The sequence below is a fragment of the Schistocerca serialis genome, chromosome 5, assembly GCF_023864345.2.
Source record: "Schistocerca serialis cubense isolate TAMUIC-IGC-003099 chromosome 5, iqSchSeri2.2, whole genome shotgun sequence".
NCBI classification, from domain to species: domain Eukaryota; kingdom Metazoa; phylum Arthropoda; class Insecta; order Orthoptera; family Acrididae; genus Schistocerca; species Schistocerca serialis.
In genome coordinates, this window is record NC_064642.1 from 469,526,217 (window position 1) to 469,551,216 (window position 25,000).

General features: G+C 41.6%; 1 protein-coding gene across 1 annotated transcript in view; it reads right to left on the minus strand.

Annotated features, from left to right (window-relative positions):
- Positions 1-25,000, minus strand: part of LOC126482005 (multiple epidermal growth factor-like domains protein 10) — a 146,702-nt gene that overhangs the window by 19,079 nt on the left and 102,623 nt on the right. Inside the window, exons 9-11 of the mRNA XM_050105972.1 lie at positions 23,847-23,975; positions 17,593-17,718; positions 10,833-10,958 (exon numbers count right to left, since the gene is read on the minus strand). Of these exons, the coding sequence (XP_049961929.1) occupies positions 10,833-10,958; positions 17,593-17,718; positions 23,847-23,975 (381 nt within the window). The remainder of the gene's footprint in view (positions 1-10,832; positions 10,959-17,592; positions 17,719-23,846; positions 23,976-25,000) is intronic.

Consider the following 25,000-nt stretch of genomic DNA (forward strand, 5'->3'; position numbering starts at 1 on the left):
GATAATGATGAGTGAGGAGACGTCGCACAAACGGGCGCATACAAGAACGTGCTCCTAGAAGCGTTCTGGGAAATCGTGATACGCTCCATAGCGGCCACAACCAGTTCGCGAGGCGTTCATAACAATGCTTGCAAGCACGCGTGAGTGCACTGCAAGATTGTGGCATATTGCGTGATTTTGAGGATGAATATGGTCAGTATAGTTTATACAGCGATGCACCAGCATCGTTGTCTTGCAAGTCGGGGTGAACCCGTGAGCGTTTGACTCCAATGGTTCGCTAGACGGTAGAAATGCGGACATAAAGCCTACCATGCCAAGGTGCTGGTTGGGGATTTAGAGTGCTGCTCGTGACTGTCACAGATGAATAACCAAGGAATTATACTTGGAGATTCGTGACGTACTGTGTAGCTGGCGTGTGGTGGGTGACTGAATCCTCAACAGGAACCAGTCCTGGCTGGCTTGGTCATATTGCATTGCCTCTGGAAAGGTTCTTTGATCGCGAAAACCGCATCACATAGAAAAAAAAGTTGCAACTATAAATTTATTGTCTTGTATAGCTATGGCTAACCCAGTCTCTGGAGTTTCAGTGAGGCGTAGTGAGAACTCGGAGGCCATGTCGTACGGCGCGCACGTCACTGTCGTCAATAGCGGCGAGCAGCGAGACATCTCAGTGTAACAGGAATTATGTAAGAGTATTGTATAAGGTAAACAAAAAATAAATAAATAATTAAAAACAGAAAAAAGGAGAGTACTATATACTAGGATAAGTTAAACTTTAGGATTTAACAATAGCTGGATCCTTAATATTGTGGGGGTTTTCTACCATAAGTGTTTGGCGCGCGCCTGTTGGGATGCTATTTTTCAGGTCACCAAACCACAGACGCCAAGTGGAGGGACGACGGGCGAGCGAATGTAGAATAGTTGCATGTTCTTTATAACTCAGTAAAACTTTCACCTGCATAATCACCTAATTTATTACTGTGCAGATGACGGGAATCGTGGCAATGCAGAAGCCAGGCAGAGCAAAAACAAGAGGTCATCGGCTACCTGCAAGAAGGGGAGCATCAGCGCGCCACCTGACGTGAAGGGTGCGAGAGCATCCGGTCCTACAAGCTGTCAGTCACCGGGCCGTATACCTGAGGGATTAGGCGACAGACAGCCCTCGCCGGGCCACAAGCGAAAGTGTGGCTGGCCGTTGACACTGACACGCGACCAGCACGCAACAGCCAGCTATCTCTCCGGACGTGACAGCCGTTTGGAGGGATTCCCTGCGGCAGACCACGTTGTCGTGAGTACAAGAAGATCACATAAGTTGTCAGAACCTGCGCCTCATGTGCCTCAGGACAGAAAGGGACGCTATATAATCACCTATTTGAGTGTTTACAACTCACTAGCATTGGCCGATCTGCATACACAAATCAGTATCGTGCCACAAACTCTAACAAATGAATTGTCTCATTTTTAACTTCTCCTCTCACTTAGAGAGCAGTTGTAAGAATAGTCGCACCTTGTTCGATCCTGTCTGGAACACCTCACACACTTGTGGAGTCACTCCACGTGCCATCATCACTCGTCGAATATTGGGAAACTTAAAGTACTGTCCAGGGAGAGAAGAGACCTGGACTAGTGATGCATCCCAACTAGTAGTCCTCAGAGACATTTAATCGACATGAGGAGAGCCTATGTCTTCCTACCGTACTGCCGTGATCATATGCGTGGGTCTTGCTGCAATCTCAACAGCTTACTGCAGATGCTCCAGCACACCCTATTGCTGTTGCAACAATGCAGCAACAAAACCCGACGTTTAGCCCTATGTGATGTCAGTACTGTGGCCCCATCCCAAAAGCCCCCCTCCGATGCTCAAGACATGGAACCATGTGCACCAATGCATATGACTCAACATACCAACCCCCTCAGAGAAACTAACGAATTTGAGAAGTGCTTCGAATATTTCCAGCAATGTGATTTAGTGCCTTATTCTCAGCACAGTCGTGAACATTGGGCAATGTGCAAGCACAACTTGACGCCCCATCAACCTTGTTTTTTTTCTTAAAGTTCTTTCTTCAGTGTTGTTTTTGTAATGTATGTTATACCTTGTATGTGTTTGTCTTTTACACTGTAATTCTTATGTAAGTGATAGAGTAGGGCGCACAAATTACAAATTTCTGCATTGTTCTCCACACCATGTTTTTTGTTTGTATTTTGTATTTATTGTTGTGTGTATGCAAACAGTGTGCCTGAAGTCCCCATAAACTGAAGCAGATACCACCACTGTCATTGTGAATGGACCATCAGTTCAGGGAACATTTTCTAAAGGTTATTCTTGCTGCAGGGAGACAGAATGAATCGGAGGTTGTAATTAGATTCTGAAAGCTCACAAAGAGATTGTTAACTTAAATAGTATCATGTGTGAGTGCGTTCAGATTAGTTTAATGATTCAAATTGTTGTAACATCCTGGGCATTTAATTGCAGAGCACTCCAACTCTGATTGTAAAGAATAAATTGCTCCATATTTGGCTCACATGCCTGGGCCATATTTAGAGAGTGAATGTCTGTGTGAATCGGTGTTTGGAAAGGGCTCCCTGGGTATGGATGTGTGATGTGAGTGTTAGAGTTCGATATTAAGAAGGTGAAGGTGGCTACATCATAAATAATCCTCCCTTTATGAGCTGCATTTTTCAGTTGCAGTGATTTTTTTTTATAGAGTGCAGCATGTGGAGTCAGTTTGTAAGATTGTTCTTGGGCGATTGACTCACTACCTTGCTCCTACGTGAGCCAACCGCTCACCAATTACAATCTAAAATGGCGTAGGGGCTATGAGGGGTGGCATGAGCCCCCTCTCATATTTCTATCTTACGATTTTCCTCTCTAATTGCATGCAATGAAAAGTTGCTATTCCTTCACACGCGGACTTCCCACGCAGCGTCTCTCGTCACCCGGGTGGTCCGGTGACAGGTGGGCTAAGCTGATCTTGAAAGGGTAAGCCGACGGGTGTGAGGGAGTCGAGTGAATGCTTTCCAGACGCCGACATTGTCAAAAGACACGCCCGTGGGGCCTGAAGGAGCGGCTGGGCTAGAGATTCCGTTAATTCGCAGAAACTTAGGGAAAACACTTTCTGGCGGGCTACCAGCGAGGCATGGGAATGACTTGTGTACCCAGGCAGTTGTGGCGGGCAAATTCCCGCGCTTTCTGCAAAATCGTAACTGTGATTGGCTTGCTCAGGGCATAGCTCCGTGACATAGCAAAATCAGCGCAGAAATTGGCGCCAGGAATCTCCATTGGTGGAAAGGCAGTGTTCCGGCAATAGAGTGGAATTTTCCGCCGGTTTTCGAGTTGCTGATTGGAACGGTTAACCACAGCCACTGTCGTGGGGGCGGGAATGTTCTGTGTTCGGTTTTGTACGGGTGCTCTTGTGGGGTAGTCGGCTCTCGCCTTTCAGTCGGAGTAGGTTACAAAACTGAGCTCTCGCTGCTCTGGACAGCCGGCCTTCCGTTGGCTGTCTAACATACTTTTATTTGATTGCAACTGTTTAACCAAGTTGCTGAAGTTTCGACTTCAACGTAACTTTCCGAGTACAGTTGGCAATTGAGCGTTCTGCATACAAGCGGTCTATGTTGTCTGTCTTGGGCAGTTTTGGCTAAAGTTGACTGTACCGGAGTTATTGTGTGACTTCACTTGTGAAAATCAATCATTGTACCGTCAGTGATTGTGTGGCGAGCCTTCTTCATCTCCCTCAGAGGCGCGTTTGTATTGATAGGAAGTCTTTAGTCTGGAACAACCGGACCAGGACAATTTTTTTCGGGCTATACTCGCGACATTTTCGTCACCACGACGGGACGTCGAAGCAACCAGCCATCGCCGGCCACGGTGGTCTCGCGGTTCTAGGCACTCAGTCTGGAACCGCGCGACTGCTACGGTCGCAGGTTCGAATCCTGCCTCGGGCATGGATGGGTGTGATGTCCTTAGGTTAGTTAGGTTTAAGTAGTTCTAAGTTCTAGGGGACTGATGACCACAGATGTTAAGTCCCATAGTGCTCAGAGCCAGCCAACCAGCCATCGCTTCTAGTACGCCAGATCGTGTCCTTGCAGCTAAGAAGACAGCACCGGCAAAGCAGGCATTTTTGCTAGGCAATAATCAGAGCTCAGCAGAACGCGCCTGTTCGTCTTTTCTAACTTTGTTCTATCTTGTGTGTTCATTGTCTGAGTTCTCACTAACGTAGCAGCAATTAATGTTGGGTTAGCTGTGTGTCTCTCTTAAGATTTGAGTGGCAAAGAATTGGCTCCACATACCACTTCGTCATAAACGTCACAATCTAGTTTAGGGACAACTTCACCTTCACAGCGTTTGTTTGAGTATCCAATTTGAGCCAATTTGATGTATTGTAAATGTTTCATGTGTTTTTGTTTATTATTTTGTGTTTAGTCTTAATAAATCATATTGTTATTTTGGACAGAACTTTCATTCTGTTAACCGGTAGAGCAACCCTATCATTTGTCACTACGTTAATGAAACCTTCCTTTATTTAAATTATTTATCAAATTAAATTATTACAGGTGCCAAACTCTTTTCTACTCCACTTGCAGGGTTGATTACAGTCAGTTCGCGTATATTTTTAATCCATGTGCAACAGCAAAAGTCGGAGTTAGAATAGGGGGGGCTTAGAGCATCATTTACATGTGTAGATTCTAGAAGAATTTAGTGTTAAATACACTGCTAGCCCCGGCACCTCGCAAAGCTTACATTCATGCTTCGAATGAGGGAAACTATTTTGTCTAGGCCACCACCAATGTCATGCGCTCTATGTCCAAACTGTATCTTTCCACACCCACTGTCTATATATGGCCTTGTTTCGAAAAATCCTTACATAAAGACCATAAGTTCTCTATCACGTGATTAATCTTTACATTTGGTTTGAATATGCTGGTGGTCCGGTACCTGTCCTCAAGATTTCCTTTAACTAACGGCCTAAGCCTCCCCTTGGCTTCTACCTAGCAGCAGTATTTTTCTCTGCCTACCATTTTGCACATTTCAACGCTCTCTGCTCGTGGTTAAGATGTGCTGCACATTCCTGCTATTAGTCCTGTTCGGCCCTCTTCTGCACTTAACTCTAGCAATGGTTAATATCTTTTTTAGTGTTTATAATAGAACTACCAGATAGCATTCTCTTTATCTCTGCCTTCCTAACAATTTATATTTCCCAACCACCCTCATCCCCTCTGTCCCTCTTGATCATGAATAGGTCATTTGTTGCTTTCTCCTGTTGCTCCTGAAGACCACAAAGTTTCGCTTCCTGCTCCTCAAAATGTTACTTCTGCATATTCTGCAGTTCGAGAGGAGAGTCTCTACAATTTCTCCACTGTTCTTCCCACTAAAACTGCCTCCACCCTGTGGAAATATTTTCTATAAGATTTGCAACAAATTCCCCTGCTCTCTACCATGTAACAGCTTCCACATCTCTCTCTCAAAGTTAAATTAATTTCGAAAGAAGATTTAAACGTAATTTCAGAAATTTTCTAATTCTGTCAAGGACGTGAGTTTGGATGTGTGTAAACTGAACCGACACTATCGTGACGATTCTGTGTTTCTGTACTGGTTCAGAGTTATAACGACAGAAGAATGAGTTACTTGGTGTTTTGTTTTGAGAAAATGTGTGCTACCATTGTTGTTTGGATAGGTTTTCATTAGTTTATAGCTCGGATAATTTACGCCTAAGTAGCGTCTATCCAAATAGTAATTAACACGGAATGTGTTCGGAAATACTCTTTACAAACGTTTAATTGCACTTTCATGGTGAGACTAGACATAACTGAAAATGATAACTGTCTTTTTTTAAAGAAGATTTTAGACTTAAGATAATTTTAATACAATTATCGATGTAACAATCAGATTTCAGCCACATTACGGCTATCTGGACTTCAAATAATATGAGATGTTTTTAAGAAAACCTCCATCTTCTTCGGCACATATTCCATGTTATGAACTGAGATAGTGTGACGTATTTTCAGGTTCTTTTCTCTTCCTTTAATAGTGTCATCTGTGTTACACAGCATGTCAATTTATGTAGGAAATACCGTAAATGTTTATTTTCCAGCTTATACGTGGTATACCCAGAGGAATTGATATTTATGTAACCACAGAGGAACAGGGAGATGAGGACAGTGGAATGATAGTGTGGTCAGGGATAATAGTAATGGAATATGTTGGCCTGGTTGGCTGCAAAGTCGTCGAAAGGTACGAAAAATTAGAGGACGCTAAGAATTGTTTATCGGCGCGGTAGGTAGTGTAAAGAGAGCGCACTCTGACCAACAACGAGTGGTAATGTTTAGAAAGAAAAAGGGATTCAGCTGATTAGCTGCTACAGTGAGTGTCTATAGTGTGCTCTTGTTCAAAGGAAGAACTATGTGAAACGTCGTATATACAAGTAGTGCTAAGTAAGGAAAAATTGTAAGGGCGTAGTACATGTTATTCTTTGTGGTTCATACTCGGTTAACGATAACCATTCGTTCAAATTAGGAGTACGATCTTACTCCCATGAACTTCTATAAGACAGTAATCCATTAATCCATCGCCTGTTAGCACCATCAACAATTTCAACTGTGAATTTTGTGAAATTAAAGAAAAAGTGTCGACATACTGGATACAATTACAATGCAGGCAGGGATACTGTGCCAGCCGCCATTATGGATCGACGTCAGGTAGGAGCCACTCTCATGCACACGCCCTTGGACACCGAAACATATTTTTCAAGGGAACTAACAAATTTAAGTTGTGATGGTGTGCGCAGAGAAAGCAATGTAAATGCGAATTCTGTAAGTTCTCAACTTCATTGAAACTGAACTGAAATCAATACCTCTCATGTTTACTTTGTTGTTATTGAATAGTTACCATCTTTTTTAATTGTGCCCAAGACGTTTTGGAAGTTTCCCTTGGTTAGCATCGAACGCTGGAATTGGAAATCCTCTCTCATATATTCGCAAATAGGATACCCTTTGCCTCATTTCCAATCAGTGGGATACTTGATTCAAAAGAACAGTGACTCTGTAGTCTGTAGTGCTTCTACAATCAGCCAAATCTCAAAAGTTCAGTCTACTTCTTGGAACACACATATTAACGAGAGGGTATGTATCCACTGACATGTGTCAACAATAACTTCATTCACAGAGGCTGTTCACGAATATCCATTTCATTAGCTTCGTTACCGTGCAATCAAATAATATTCAGCCTCTTAAAATACGACACAAATATTCTGACAATAGTGTAACACAACTAATTAAATTATGCGATCTTAAACATGGCACCCAGCAGCAAAATGCATGTTTATTAAACCGTGACCACGGTTTCGACAGTTTTAAAACTGTCTTTAGAATGTACTGTACCTATTAAGAAATATTACGACATTGTATGTGAAACAGAGACAAGGTCATTACGATAAGGAAAATTACAGAAAATGTGTGAAAATAATTTTAGTGACGTATAATCACGGAGAACTACATATTGTCTATATCTGATGTGGGAGTCGTTGATTCATTCTAGTACATGTGCTTGCATAACGCTTAATAATCATTTAAAAGACATGATGTAAAAGTAGTAGCTCTACTCTGTAAGGCATTGTCTTAAAACTTTTTAAAATATCACACACTTGATAGCTGATGTTTACATTTTCCTTTAAATATTTTCAGTTTCTCCGTCAAGTGTGTCCATTTACAGTCTTCCTTCACGTCAGGGGTATACTTAAAGCGTAAGTACTGGTGCCTTATACAATGTCAATACATCCTTGAAGCGTTTTTGCTTTGAAACTCAAGGGGGGGAGGTGTCTCGCAGCAACGTAACGGAATCTCTACAGCCTACAGAAAAGTTAAAAAAGATAATGTGAATATAGACAAACAATAAAAACAGGTGATAAAATGGCAACATTGTAAAAAATTGTAAACTGGTGGAAGTTGAAATATAAAAACACGGCATTGACGATGCGGATACATAGTAAGTAGACAGGCACAATGAAAAAACATGGCGATGTTCTGGTTTCTGTTTGCTCGTGAACTTTAAAAAAAAAAAAACAAAAAAAAAAACTAGTGACAGTATGGTGGCTGTTCACAGAACTGACAGGGGACGCACAACACTGAACATTCACTTAAAACTGCACTATAGAGGCGACACAACGGCAGATGGGGGGCAGAGGAGGACCCAGACCAATGAGGGGGAAAAAAGGGGGAGAGCTGATGGAGGGAGAGGACATAGAAAAAGGCGGACGCGAGAAGCAGTGGAGAAGGCAGTGGAGGGGAAAGCAAAAGGACTCGCAGGGAGAAGGGAGTCAGAGGGTAGGCCGGGAAAAAACAGGATGGAAGGTGGGGGAGAGGGAGCCCGGGAAAAGGACAGAGTGAGGGAGGGGGAGGTGAGGATTAGAGTTGTTAGGAGGGGGGAGAGAGGGCATCAATGGAAGCCACCTTGGGAAAGGAGATGAAGGGTGTAGAGATGGAGGGTAGGGGGGGCACAACGGTGAAGGCGTGGCAGAGAGTGCGGGTTGGAGAGGAGAGGAGAGGAGAGGAGAGGAGTAACCAGGGGATGATGGGTAGCAAGTCAGAAGGAGGTGTAGAGGACGCGGATATGTTCGAGGAAAAGGAGCAGATGGGGGCAAGGAATCAGGACAAAGAGGATCCGCTTGGGGGAAGTGCTTCTTGTGCGTTTTGGAAGATATTTAAAGAGTTTGCTATGTTTACCTGAGTGCAGGCTCTTTATAATCCACATGACTTTGATGGTACAACTTTTTTTACCCCTCTCCCATCTCCATCTTTTCAACTGCTTAGTTAATATGTTAATTCCGTTAATAATATATATTAGTGAAATCACCCACGCTGCCACCTGCCACCGCCAAAGGCGACCTGACGTTAGTGCCTCTGCTCTTCAGCCAGTTGACGCATGTCACCAGCTCTGTACTTGGCATACCTGCGTTCCATAGGATCAGATGTCACCTTTTATATTTAATCTTTGATGTGGCACACTTCACGTGGCTGCATCCATTGTCAAATGTTGGTATTTAAAAATTTTTTAAGATAAAGCCCTAATGTAGAGAGCTATCACTCATGAATTTCAAATGGAGATTAAGTGGACGCCCGTCACGTATACTAGACAGAGTCAACGATACCAATATCAGATATAGATAATATGCGAATCTACATGAGTATGCTAAACTAAAATTATTTATAAACTTTTCTGTAATTTTGTTTATTGTAATTATACCATCTCTGTTCCACACATAATCTCGTAGTATTTGTTCTTAGATACAATAACTTCTGTAGAAGACTTTTTTTAAAACTGTTGAAACATTGGTCAAAGTTTGATAAAACTTTATTGTGCAACTGGCTAGAGGTTATTTTCAATACGCTGAAGCTCCTAATTGAGATATTTCTGATTTTCATTACCTAAATTTGCATTTGTTAATATTAGGTATCTGGACGAATGTCTGAGTGCGGGTGTACTGGTGTACTGTGTGCTTGGTTCTGCCTCCAGCTTAAAGAAAAACAGTGGGAGGGACATAACAAGAAGGAAATAGTTTTATTACATGAACCGTGAAACTTAATGCTGTACCGAGCACTCAAGAATCAAAATTTTTGTCCAAAACATCTAGCGTCTCGTTGATACCCTTAGACGATGGGCCGCTGTTGTCATCAAAACTAAAAGTAGATGATACGAACCCGTGCGGACGTTTCCAAAAATCACCTGCCCGTCACTTTTGTGTCAACCAGACTTGAAGAACACCACAAATTTTGAATGTGATCTCACTGAAATTTATATAAACGATTTAGGAGACAATCTGAGCAGCCGTCTTAGGTTGTTTACAGATGGCGCTATGATGCTATCGTTTATCGTCCAATAAAGTCACCACACGGTCAAAACGACTTGCAAAACAATTTAAAAGAGATATTTGTATGGCGAAAATTGGCAACTGGCCCTAAATAATGAAAAGTATAAGGTCATCCACATAAGTGCTAAATCTAATCCGTTATACTTTGGTTACACGATATATCAACAAAATCTAAAGTCCGTAAATTTAACTGTATATCTAGGAATAGCAATTAAGAAGAACTTAAATTGGAAAGAAGAAATAGAAAATGTTGTGGGGAAGACGAACCAGAGATTATGTTTTATTGTCTGAACATTTGGAAGATGCGACAGATATACCAAAGAGACTGCCAACGCTACGTTTGACCATGCTCTTTTGTAGTGCTGCTGCGCTGTGGGGGATCCTCACCAGGTAGAATTAAAAGAGTACATCGAGAAAGTTCAAGAAGAGCAGCACTTTTTTACTATCGATAAATAGCGAGGAGACTGTCACGGACATGATACACAATTTGAGGTGGATGTCATTAAAACAAACACGTTTGTCGTTGTGATGGAATTTCAGTCGCCAACTTTCTCCTCCGAATGTGAAAATATTTTATTGAGAAATGATCATCATAATAAAATAAGGGAAATGAAAGCTCGCACGCGAAGACCCAGATTTTCTTTCTTCCGCACGTTGTTCGAGGGAGGGATAACAGGACAATTAGAGCGAAGGAAGTTGGATGAACCCTCTGTTAGGCATTTAAGCTTGATCTGCACAGTAGCCATATAGATGTAGTTGTAGACTGCTGCCTATTCGCATATTTTTGTTCGTTGTAGAACCCCGGCACATTTAGCGTTGTACTGCATTAACACGAAGGAGTTTTACATAACTGCAGAATATTGCGCTCACACGACAAGCAGCTGCTTAGCTACTGAGAAATGTTGTTAAACGCGTTCTGACAAACATACAATTTCCAGAGAAAAAGGTAATGTAGAATGCAGTCATTACCCTGCAGGCAGGTGTCCGAAGCAGCTGACAGGGTGAAGCCGTCCTCGCAGACACACCTTTTTCCGTTGCATATGGCTCCAGAGACAGCGCTACATGTCTCGTTATCGGAACACTGGCCACTCACACCTAGAAAACAGGACAAAGGGCAAATGAAAGACTCACTCCTAGACTGCATCGACTCGAGTTATTGTGCTCTTATTAACGGCTCAAGGACCGTATCTCAATCACCTACATCGAGTAGGAAGCGGAAACTAAGCAATCTATGAAAGTGGAGAGGAAGGTCCGCTGATCAGGTCCCCGTCGTCGTTTCCAGGTAGAGAGAGAATGCAATTAGAATGTGATCTGCAAACAACTGTAAAGGACTAAAACTTAAGAACTACAGTTAATATGATACCACATAGAATAAAAACGAATTGCTCAACTTTCAGTCCTTAAGATTAAGTAAACCCACTGAATCTCAAGATAACGAATACAGATCAGAAGAAAAATGTAGATTTCTATCATAATAGAGTATGATACACACGAATACATACAATTAAGAGAAACTATAAAAAATAAAAACAAAGAAAAAAATGCAAAGACCACACAGACGGGTGTGCGTAGACCCAATGTTTGCTGAGGCACGCTCATACCAGCGGGGGCAGTGAAAAATGTTGTTGTAAAAATACATCTAGATGGAGGAATAGTCGTAGATAGTCGGCAAACTTCGACCTATTCCGACACACAGAGTGAAAGATCTAGTTACATAAGCTAGAAGTTATTCACTTAGAACTGTAATTGAATTATTTCTATTTCATGTTGTTCTTATTTGACTATATTCTCAAGATTTTATTTCCACATTAGTATTAGCGATAGTTTCCATTGTCATGGCTTATAAAGCATTGTATGTCAATCATGGGTATTGAATATGTATGACCTGTTTCGGAGTTTCTGGATATGGTCGCAATAAATTGAATTGAATCTCCAAGGAAACGTGTGACGAAAGTCCAATTTTATCATCTGAGACAAAAAGCCTTTGAAGGGATCTGTGACCATATTGGTACTAATGATTATACCCTTGTCTTGGTCACCAAATATTTTTTCTTTATTTTTAACATTTCATGATGTGTTTCGGGTTACCCCATTATGAGTTTTGTGGCTTAAGATCAGAATGTGAGGCGGAAGACAAAAATATGCATTACATTGAAGCACTGAAGCTGAGTAACAAATCTTTAATATCGATCACAGTATCCTGTCATTTATAGTCATTCCAATGCAAGAAAAGTGACTAAACTGGCTCAGGCAGTACAACATGTTATGAGGTAAAGAATCTTTGCTGCTAGGCGGCGTTAGTAACAGTATCAAAATGCATATGACAAAGGCATATCTGCGAATGTGAACGCTTATTACAGGTATAAATAATATTTAGCTTTAATTACACCAAAAAATGAGTACAGGCGGAACGAAATTTCAGGGAAGTGGATGAGAACTGCATCATGTCGAATGTTACATAATACGTGCTGTAAAGTTTCATTGTTTTCCCACAAGCTCTACACACCATTTTACATAAAGAACCGGCATCTCATTTGCTTGTCGCAAAAAATCCTCCTGTTCCCTACTTCTCATATTTTACAATTCATGTGTTTTGTCGCTCACTGAATGTGCTGTGCACCTCCATGGCTTGTTAAAGCATTGCTTGTATTATCTTCAAACATCTACTGTTAAATGGTTCTTAGGTAAGTTTTACAGAACATATTTCCCAGAATAGAGTTCAGTTAAAAATGTACAGCATTTGTTCGGTAAATTGTAATGTTAAGATTGTTTACTTTATGAAGCATTGTTATTTCTGAGCAAATTTTGGCACTAATGTTATTACGGAATGATTATAAGTGATAAGATACCGTGTAAGGATCTTAAAGGTATGTTACCTAGCTTCATTGCTTCATTGTAATGTACATTTCTCCATTCGACGTTACATTGTATTGTTATGTCTCAGATCGATGACGGGGTAACCCGATACGCGTCATGAGAAATAAAAATTAAGAAAAATTCTTTGGCAACCATTACAAATGTACAGTAGTGGAAATCTGTGTATAGGCAGTGTTTCTACTAAAGTAATAATACAATAATTGTAGCACATCGTACCGAATTTATTATGAATGTAGTAGATGCATATAAGACATAAACAATCATGATGTAGCTGCATAGTTTTTTCATAACACGAGTAACAAAATTAGGCGTTCGTATTTCCTGGATGGAAATTGGTATAAAGGCACTAAGAGTCCTGTTGTGTTATTGCACTGTTAGTACTTTGTCCAAACTCCATTCTTTATAATTACCTCAAAAATTGACCTCAGCATTGATTTTGCTAGGGTTTGCAGTTCTTGCAGTGGAATTGTCACCCACTTTTTTTGTATCGCACTTTTCAGCTTACTTACGGCCTCAAATTGCCCTCCATTGTGATAAACACGTCATGCAGGTATTGCCTACAGGTTATCCACGATATTAATATCCATGGTACGTGCAGACCAGGGCAAGACACCGAGATTTTATCTTCAAACCACTTTTTGGTGGCAGCAGGAACATAAACAGATGCACTATCTTGTTCAAACATCAGAGTTTCGTTCGCTAGGTACTCATACATTGTAATCAATTTCGTCTCTAGCATCTCTGTGTAAATATTACAGTTCATTCTAGCGTTCAGCCAAGCAATCCATGATTTGCCTACAGCGCAATCATAACACTTCCGTCTCCAAAATTTCTGCTTATTCTTAGCTGCTGCTCTGTTCTGAGATCATCTTAATAACATTGAAACCCATCCGGCCCATCTAAATTAAACTGCTTCTCATCCCTGAAGATCAATTTATTCCATTCTGAAGTTTGCGACATACGTTTCTCAGCAAACTCCAGTCAAGCCCGTTTATGTTTTGGGATTACAGCAAGTTTCTGCAGTCGTTCCTGTAATGAAAGATGTTTGTCATTTGACAGAATTTATCGTATACATGTGCCAATTAATGACAACTATAAATCAGCAACAAATTGAGAATAATAGGGTTGTGTGGCCCTTGCTTTGTTCAAAAGGCACTGTTTCGACGCCTCAAATAATTTTCTACTTAAACCATGTTTACCATTCCGTCCATATCGTGCGCCAAATCTCACAAAATTATAGGTCACCGTACTTGAACGGTTCAGCTTCTTGGCGATTGGACGATTAGACAGTCACATTTGTTTTTCATCTTTGGATTTCACTTTTCCGCGTGTCATTGTTAATATAGTGGTTAATGTACACAACACGCACTTTCATGAAAGGCGTCTGTTTCCTATCCACATTAAAGCCACATACACACACACACTGACACCACACATAGCCGATTACCTTTGTACTGAGTTCCACCGCCTACCACCTGAATCTTTGCCGTCTTGTTATATACTGTACTACTGGCATCAAATTTGATACCATCTGCCTCCATTTGTCGGGATACTGCCGGCCGGTGTGGTGGAGCGGTTCTAGGCGCTTCAGTCTGGAACCGCGCGACCGCTACGGTAGCTGGTTCGAATCCTGCCTCGGGCATGGATGCGTGTGATGCCCTTAGGTTAGTTAGGTTTAAGTAGTTCTAAGTTCTACGGGACTGATGATCTCAGATGTTAAATCACATAGTGCTCAGATCCATTTGAACCATTTTGTCGGAATACTGGATCTCATACTATTGCCTGAACACTGTACACAACTATTCCAGTCGACAATGTTAATTTTCCTAGAAATATCAATGCCTTTACATTGATTTCCGTTACTGAACAATCGTTAAGTCTGATGGCTGTTATTCTTGAGCACTGCATTCGAGAAAGCGGCAAAAAATGGTTCAAATGACTTTGAGCACTATGGGACTTAACTGCTGAGGTCATCAGTCCCCTATAACTTAGAACTACTTAAACCTAACTAACCTAGGGATATCGCACACATCCATGCCCGAGGCAGGATTCCAACCTGCGACCGTAGCGATCGCGCTGTTCCAGACTGAAGCGCCTAGAACCGCTCGGCCACTCCGGCCGGCGAGAAAGCGGCATCCCTAGTCCACCGCAAGCTGTCCACGATTCTCGGCCTCACTCGCCTTCACGCTACCAAGCACTCGTCTATAGCGAGCCAACAAATGCGTCGTCCTTACCGCGTGATGAAATGAAATGAAATGTCGTGTGGCTAGGACCACCCAGTCTCCTGGTGCAAGTCTTTTTAGGTGACGCAGCTTCGGCGACCTGCACGTCGATGAGGATAATATGATGATGAAGACAACACAACATCCAGTCCCTGAGCGGAGAAAATCTCCGACCCAGCCTGCAATCGAACTCGGGCCCCTTTGCATGGCACCCTGTACGCTGACCACTCAGCTATCGAGGTTGACTCCGCGTGATTATAGCCCCTTTTACACGATCGACGTTCTTGTCTCAATTGATAACTAGACACAAGTGAGTCTACTACAGCGCCTCTGCCGTATGGTTCCTGCACTGAGTGTCGTTTGCCTCGAATGGTCATTTTCGTTTACACGACGGCGCCAAATTGTGTTTTGACAGCTTTAATAAAATGTAGGAACAAACTATGGTAATAGAGTTTATAATGGCCAAATCAAAATTAATAGTGAATTTTCGTATCGAAAGCCGTGTGGTAACTTCTCTACACGCATCAGAACAGAAAAAAATATGAAAAGTAGCGTCCAAACATTTCCCAACATACACATTTATTGGCTCGATAAAATATAGAATACACATCAAACAATATCTAGAACACAATAAATGACGTTTTGTTTTATCGCCTGTAACTTATTTGCTCGCTACGTGACATATAACATCGAAAATTATTTTTCTTATCACGTAATACTGACTTTTTCACTGTTGAAGTAATTTTCATTAAAGCAGACTTATCTATTACCATCTTATTTATGCACATTGTAGCCTTTTTCTGTGTAAACTATAAATACCCTTTTGCTTTCAGGCAATTCATGCATTTCGCCTCTCTTGAAAAAGAATACTGGTAGTAATACACCAGGACCTCGTGCAACCTTTTCACTGTGACACGAAAAAAAAGAAAACAACACAATAAAGGTTAAGACGACACGAAAGCACAAAACCCACTTCCATTATTGCAGTGAGCTCACCAGCGGTTGGTTGCTAATTTAAACGCGGGCACGAAAGGTATAAGCACTTCAAGCAGTCGATATTGATCAGGCGGCCGTAAAAGTAGCACAGAGTGAAACAGTCATCTTTGGAAATGTTCGCAACGTTGGGTAAGTCTATAAGCCCTCTCTCTCGTAGAGCGAGAATACGCCCCTGTGATCGAACGCGCTACTACAGAGCTGTATAACATACATAAAAATTCAGCTGGGTGTACCCTATCAATAACTGACCGACTCCTGAAATTAGAATGTCTTTGTCTCATTACAAAAATTTACACGGTCTTCAAGCTAAATTCAGACTATACAGTACATAAAATCTGACAAAACCTTAATTTTCATTTGCAGTTTCCCGCTTTTTGGTTCTAAAGACACTAAATATATTTACTATTGTGGATCATTTTGGGTACATCGAATACAAACAAAGGGGAAATTTGGAAACGGAACTAAATTTCAGTAAGCAGAAACAAAACAAAGAAAAGTGGAAATTTGTGGTAAGTTCCTATGGGACCAAACTGTTGAGGACATCGGTCTCTAGACTTACATACTACTTAGTCTAACTTTAACTTACGGCAAGGAAAACTCACACACCCATGTCCGAGAGAGGACTCGAACTTCCTACGGGGGGAGCCGCGCGAACCGTTGCAAGGCGCCAGAGGCCGCGTGACTACTCCGTGCGACGCAGAAAAAAAAGTCTTTAAAGTTTGCCGATGGCGTATTTCTGTCAGAGATAGCAAGGAACTTGAAAGAGCAGTAGAACTGGATGTATAACTTCTTGAAAAGAGATTCTAAGATAACTATCAACAAAAATAAAAATGGAGCGATAGAGTGTAGTGGAATTGAATCAGACGATGCTGGGGGAAAATAGATGAGACACTATAAGCAGTAGACGAGTTTCGGTATTTCGGCAGCAAAATAACTGACAATGACCGAAGACAGGGGATACAAAACTGGCTATAGCAACAGAAGTGTTGCTGAAAAAGAGAAATTTTTTAACATCAAATATAAATATATGCTGTAGGAAGTTTTATCTGAAGGTATTTATTTGGTGTACAGCCTTTGTTCGGAAGTGAAACGTGGGCGATAGACAATACAGGTAAGAAGCCTATGTAAGCTTTTGAAATGTGTTACTACAGAAGATCAATATAAAGAATAACTAATAAAGTGACACTAAATAGAATAAAGGAGAAGAGAAATTCATGACACGAGTAGAAAAAGGGATCGGTTCACTGGACATAGCGAGAGGCAAAAAGAAATAGTTAAATTGATTAAGGCGGGAAGGGGGGAGGGCTGAGTGTCTGTGGAGGGGGAGTAAAATTGTGGTGGGAGATCAAATATTGACACACTATGGACGTTTAAATGCATGTTGAGTGCTGTATTTAGGCGGTTTACGACTAGAACAGGATAGACTTCCAAGGAGTTTTGAAACAAAGTACTCTTTAGACTGAAGGCAACAACAGCTCCGAAACAAATATTGTACATTTATATCTTATTAATTAGGTGGATTATTTGCCATAGTACTTAATCTGCGAACCGTTCTTGTAGCAGCTACATTAGTCCTATTAATAATAATAATAATAAGATGCGACGCGTGTTTGTGCGCTGTGCCAGGTACTTACCCACGGAACAGACTGTTGGCCCAGTTTGTAGGTAGCCGGTACCGCATGCGCACCGGCCACCGCTGCAGATGGAGTGTTCGAACATAGAGGTGCATTCGCTGTACGACACACATTCATCGCCCAGTTCTGGAAACAATTAACCGTTGCATTCCTTTCGGCTTCTCGTTCCACATGCATTTTTATCGTACTAGCGATAAGTATGAGTTCATATATCTTGAATGACGTGTCACTGAAGAATACACATGTGTGTTTGCTAATACTCTATACTCTCGATCTATTAAGTCAACGTTAGACTCACTCTCCTTGTAACATCTTTTTAAATGTTCTTTTTATTGATCGATAATACAGCAGTTAGACAGTTTTTTCAAATCCCAGGAATGTACACTACCGGCGATTAAAATTGCTACATCAAGAAGAAATGCAGATGATACGCGGGTATTCATTGGACAAATTATACTAGAACTGACATGTGATTACATTTTCACGCAATTTCGGTGCATAGATCCTGAGAAATTAGTACCCAGAACAACCACCTCTGGCCGTAATAACGGCCTTGATAAGCCTCTGCATTGAGTCAAACAGAGCGTGGATGGCGTGTAAAGGTACAGCTGCCCATGCAGCTTCAACACGATACCACAGCTCATCAAGAGTAGTGACTGGCGTATTGTGACGAGCCAGTTGCTCGGCCACCATTGACCAGACGTTTTCAGTTGGTGAGAGATTTGGAGAATGTGCTGGCCAGGGCAGCAGTCGAACATTTTCTGTATCCAGAAAGGACCGTACAGGACATGCAACATGCGGTCGTGCATTATCCTGCTGAAATCTAGGGTTTCGCAGGGATCGAATGAAGGGTAGAGCCACGGGTCGTAACACATCTGAAATATAACGTCCACTGTTCAAAGTGCCGTCAATGCGAACAAGAGCTGACCGAGACAGGTAACCAATGGCACCCCATACCATCATGCCGGGTGATAAGCCAGTATGGCGATGACGAATACACGCTTCCAATGTGCATTCACCGCGATGTCGTCAAACACAGATGCGACCATCATGATGCTGTAAACAGAACCTGGTTTCATCCGAAAAAAATGACGTTTTGCCATTCGTGCATCCAGGTTCGTCGTTGAGTACACCACTGCAGACGCTCCTGTCTGTGATGCAGCGTCAACGGTAACCGCAGCCATGGTCTCCGATCTGATAGTCCATGCTGCTGCAAACGTCGTCGAACTGTTCGTGCAGATGGTTGTTGTCTTGCAAACGTCACCATCTGTTGACTCGAGGATCGAGACGAGGATGCACGATCCTTTACAGCGACGCGGATAAGATGCCTGTCATCTCGACTGCTAGTGATCGAGACCGTAGGGATCCAGCACGGCGTTCCGTATTACCCTCCTGAACTCACTGATTCCATATTCTGCTAACAGTCATTGGATCTCGACCAACGCGAGCAACACTGTCGCGATACCATAAGCCGCAATCGCGGTAGGCTACAATCCGACCTTTATCATAGTCGGAAACGTGATGGTACGCATTTCCCCTCCTTACACGAGGCATCACAACAACGTTTCACCAGGCAACGGCGGTCAACTGCTATTTGTGTATGAGAAATCGGTTGGAAACTTTCCTCATGTCAGCACGTTGTAGGTGTCGCCACCGGCGCCAACCTTGTGTTACTGCTCTGAAAAGCTAATCATTTGCATATCACAGCATCTTCTTCCTGTCGGTTAAATTTCGCGTCTGTGGCACGTCATCTTCGTGGTATATCAATTTTAATGGCCGGTAGTGTAATAGAGGCGCTAAATTTATGATACAGGGTTATTCAAATAGATGAACCGGGTTTAATTAATTTTTATTTCGTTAAATATAATTCAGTATAAACACCATTGGGAAGATCTTGAGACAGAAAAGCTTCTGGCCACAAATCAGCACGGATTTAGAAAGCAACGCTCGTGCGAAATTCGCCTTGCCCTTTTCTCACAGGACATCCTGCAAACCATGGCTGAAAGGCCTTATCACGAGCGGCGTCTTTCAATTAGGCTACCGTAGTATGTTTCACGGTCGGACCTAAGCTACCATGTGTCATCAACTATGTATCTACAATCTGCACTCATACATCCATTATGTATTTTTCCGTGCAAAGGAGACATTTTAATGCAGGCAAGTCCGAAGGAACGCTGCGTCGTACTTCTGAACAACACAGTCACTATGTGCTGGACCGAGACTCGAACTCGGGACCTTTGCCTTTCGCAGGCAAGTGCTCTACTGGCAGATGTAGAGCTGTGAGGAAGGGGCGTGAGTGGTGCTTGGGCAGCTCAGATGATAGAGCATTTGCCTGCGAAAGGCAAGTCTCGGTCCGGCACACAGTTTTAATGTGCTGCAGAGTGAAAATCTCATTCTGAACACAGACACTGCAGTATCGCATTTACCCGCAGACACTGGGCAAATGACTTTCAATTATGATGTGTCTCCCGTATGGGAATATACGTAATGGATGTACGAGTGCAGGCGTAGGCACGTGGTCTGGCTGTGAAACGTGCTCGGCTAGCCTAATGGTCTGGCGACAGCTCGTTGATAAGCGGGAAATACTGGTTCGGGTCCTAGTCCGGCACAAATTTACATTGTCGTCATTCCATTATAGAGCTGATGGTTGTCCATACGTGCAACTGTGAATACATTTCATTCTTTTATAACGGCTGTAGTCGCCGCAGTGCCTATTTCTCCGGATATGCAAGTTTGCTCGAAGGAACATTACGCTTAACTTACGGACAACGCAGGTACTGCAGTATCGTAACATGCGAATGTTACGGAGATGCTTCGTTAAAGGGGAATCCCTGGAGGGAAGAGGGCGTTTTTGTCGCGAAACGCTACTGAGAAGAGTTAGAGAACCGGCATTTACAGCTGACTGCAGAAAAATTCTACTATTACCAACGCAAATTTTGCATAAGAAAAGCGAAGATAAGAGAAATAAGGGATCGTAAATTAGGGCTTGTCGTTTTTACCTCGCTCCACGAGCGAGTGGAGCGGAAAAGGAAATTACTGGCATTTAAACAAGCTACCCTCCACCATGTACCATTCGGTGGCTATCGGAGTATTTATGTAGATGTAGAAAAATAGGATGCCGAATTTCGATAACCGCTGCTAGAGCGTTAGAGCCATTCTGCATCAGTTGGAAGGTATGAGACTAGGTACTGGCACAAGTAAAGTTGTGAGGACGGGACGTGAGTCGTGCTTGGGTAACTCAGTTGGTAGAGGACTTGCCTGCGAAAGGCAAAGGTCCCGAGTTCGAGTCTCGGTCCGGCACAGAGTTTTAATCTGCCAGGAAGTTTCAAGTTGTTGAGAATTCGCCGTTATCGAATTAACCAGTTATCAATATCCGGATATGATTTAACTATCAGCCGAAACTGAGCGCCATCTGTTTTACGTCAGTCACACTACCATAGGAGTCACGTATTATATCTACTGTTATAATGCTATTTCCACAACAGTATAGCAGCTAAAAGTAGCATCATAACATTCAAAGCTTGTGTCATCTTTGCTCAAAGTTTTTATTTCTTTCTAAGAACCTTGTGTCAAACATTATCAATGTATAACCTATAAATGGCAGAAGAAATGTAGAAGCTACTGGCGTGCATGAATGAACGCATTGGCGCGACATCATTGAGATTTTCCCATATTTCAAAATCCACTGAATTAAAGAGAGTTTTAAATATTCCGTCCATATTGCTCCAGTTGTCTGAGGGTTTACTAATTCTTGCTGCCGACGCGAAACGATAACAGACGAACGACTTGGGGAATTATTTCGCAGTTCTTGATAAAAAAGCAGTTTGTAAATGAAAAATTGTACAATTTCAAAGAACAAGATCATAAACATCAGTGCACTCACTTTTAAAACAGGGACAGTAATTCCAAAAAACAGCGTATTAGGCAGTATGATGAGTAACTGAGAAAAGGTAGAAAATTTAGTGTCGAAACCAGGATTGTAATTTTATTCATTTTCTATCTATCGCAACTGCGTTTCAGTGTGTAACACTTCCCATCCGACTTAACTGGACGACAGATTCCCTCCGCACATGGCAGCTGAGATGCGCTCCCAGCTGCGGTGTCGGCGAAGCCACGTGGTAGCCAATAAGCTTCACTATAATGAATGCCGCCCGAGAGATAAGTATGCAGGGTCGGGCGTACATAGATTGGAGTGCATTGACTACGAAAGGTCATATATAGGCCAGACTGGCAGAAGGTTCAAAATCACGTTTATGGAGTGCTTGTTAACTAATAAAGGTCAGATTAACCAAAATTCCGTATTTGCTGAGCATCTAAAGTCCAGCGGGCACTAATCCCCCACATTACAAAACCTGAGGATACTAGACCTTGCTCAGAAGGGGGAGAAGTTGAATCTACTAGAGGAGCTGGAAATGATTAAACATCTCGTTGTTGACATGGACAGGTTTCTAAGCGATCAACTGGTTAGCAGTAAATCAATGTATTATGGTACTGTGTTACCAACGTTCCGAATGTTACTGCAATGATTATTTTATGTCGACAGCGTCATTCTCAATTTGTTGGCTCCTTTGTGGGAAGCTTGGAGGCACATTTTAAAGGGGGTTATGTAAATGCTGTATTTGTTATACACAAGACATGTCTCTAACATCAACACAGCAACCATAACTATCTTCTGAAATTTTACTTTCAGATCTGTGTAAGAAATCCATATTTTGAATGTTGTAACCAGTGATTACCGGTTGGTTGGTCCGGTAGCATGGAGGGTAAAAATCGTAGAGGGAGGCCAAGAGATGAATACATTAAGCAGATTCAGATGGATGTAGGTTGCAGTAGGTACTGGGAGATGAAGAAAATTGCACAGGATAGGTTAGCATGGAGAGCTGCATCAAACCAGTCTCAGGACTGGAGACCACAACAACAACAGCAACCAGTGATTATCCCATATATAGTTACCGTAATTTGAGGCACAACTAAAAATCATGACAGGGTGATAGTTTCAAAGGGAATCTAGCCTTTTTGCTAATTACAAAACTGCATCACGCGTGGAAAAATGAATCCGCCGTCTAGTATCAGAATCCGATCAAACGATGTTTTCAAAAATATAGCTCATTCAACTAATGTTAGAGGACAAAAGCTAGTGTTCTACACCTAAAATTCGATTGCAAACACATCAGATGAGTTAATATTAACAAAATATTTAGGCATATTACTCTCAATGTTCTGCTGTCCATAATTTTTGAAATATAGCTGTCACGCGAAATATAAGGCAAGTTTTAAAATTAGCCCACCAAATGCTTTACGATGGTATACTTTACACAACATTTTACAACAATTTTAAATTTCGTAAAAATTTCATATATTTTAGTATGCTTAGGGGGCAGAACGATCTGTAGATGGAATAGATGACTCAAATATTGTTGCTACCACATTTGTGTACATTCCAACTGATTTAATTTACAATTGATAAGCCCTTTTGAGTTACAAGTATTATAAATTAAATAACTGCTTGTGACCAGAAAGCTTACTTCTACTACGAAATACATATTTATACTTTGTTTTCGTGACAGCACATTTCCTAATCTGTTTGAAGGACGCCAGCAGCAATTTAGTGTAAGATGTCGTGAGGGCAGTTCGTGTAACTTACCATTTATGTAGTTTTTGTTATTGTCTGCAAAAAGTAAGTAAACAACTCTGAAGCAATATCGCCGACATTTTGTTATTGTGGATCTTGTATGAATTGTGATTTCTGTGAGCGGTGTTTACCAATAATCCATGTTCTCTGAATTAATGCTTCTACATCTTGGAACCTAGCACAAGTGAACCCAGGGATCAATCTTCTGGAATGATTTGCAGCCAATATCATTCATCATTGAATCGATTAAATCTGATACTGTTTATGAATTTGTGACATCATTTAACTTATGGGGCTCAGATTTTTAATTGATTTCGGACATGATAGCAAACGCCACAGATTGCGATGTTGAGCGTGTATTGCTAGTAAGTATTCACGTAAAGCATGTGGCTTCACACTATATAAAACTTCCTGGCAGACTAATACTGTGTGCCAGACCGAGACTCTAACTACTGCACTGCACATTGATATGGGGATGACAATTCGGAACAGCTAAAAATAATTATCTAAAAATACCAAACTAATTACAGCAGGTGTTTCATTACGTTACCATAAAATTTTGTGCATATGATTAAGGAACCCAAGGTGAATTCAAAATGTCTAAGCAAGATAAGCCACATACCTTTGATGTCCTTGAGACAAGTGCCTTTGTATGTTTCATGGTAGCCCTCAGCACACGCGCAGATGCCGTTCGAGCATATGGAGCCATTGTAGTAGCAGTCCAGTGTTTCTGAACACTCGTCATTCAGAGCTGGAAAGGCAGAAATAGGGGGAATGAATTGATTAGGCTGGCCAGTCTTTCTAATTAACTATATGATCTGCTGGATATAAGCGGAAAAATGACGATAAAGTGACTGTCGGTGGGTTATTACCGTTTGTAAAATTACGCTTGATCTCGATATTTTCCTGTAAAAAGTTACTAAGCTCACTCCATCTTTACTAACATTTTTAAGCTGCGATTGTGTAAGGTAATAATCTGCGATATGAAACAATTTCATTGTAATAAACTATACAGGACGTTCCAGGTAGCACAACCTGGGCCAAAACAGTTTCTGGAAATCTGTAATCGGTTTTCGAAAAGGTCAGGAGTTTGAAGTTGCTACAGGACCCCTGGTTGAAGGTAAGAATTATAGAGCAGAGTAGTATCCATGAGCATTCTGGCCCACTTTGTTTAAAAATAATAAAGTTATTTGTTTATATTACATGATCCAGTCACTGACCCAAAACCCGAATTGTTGGCAGCCATACTCCTCCTTATCTATTAAATGACTAGCTACAACCTGTCTTTTCTATTATGTGACAAGGCACACTCCCCTACCCCTCCGTTTATGTCAAACCAATCACAGTGAAGTTTTAAAAATGAAACAGCCAATCAAAAACAGTCAAGATGACATAAACAGCCCAGTTGTGTTGGTGGGAAATCTCTCCCTACCCCAACCTCTCCTTACTCCGAATCACAGTGAGCTATTAAAATGACGCATCGAATAAATAAATTTAAAAAATCCAAGATGTTGGAACGAAATTAATTGTAGTATATACCCCAAGCTCCATCCATCTCCTCACCAGCCAGTCAGAGTTAGCAATAAAGTTATAATTCAAAATGCCGCCTACTTGCATTATTTCCACAATATTTACGTCAAATTACGTAAACACACACACTGCATAATGTACTGCCACCCTCCATTATCCTTAAATCGGAGCCCAATAATCTACCTGCCAATACAATGAGAATGCCAATTACAGCGTAGTCCCATCTTGGTTATGCTCAAAAATAGC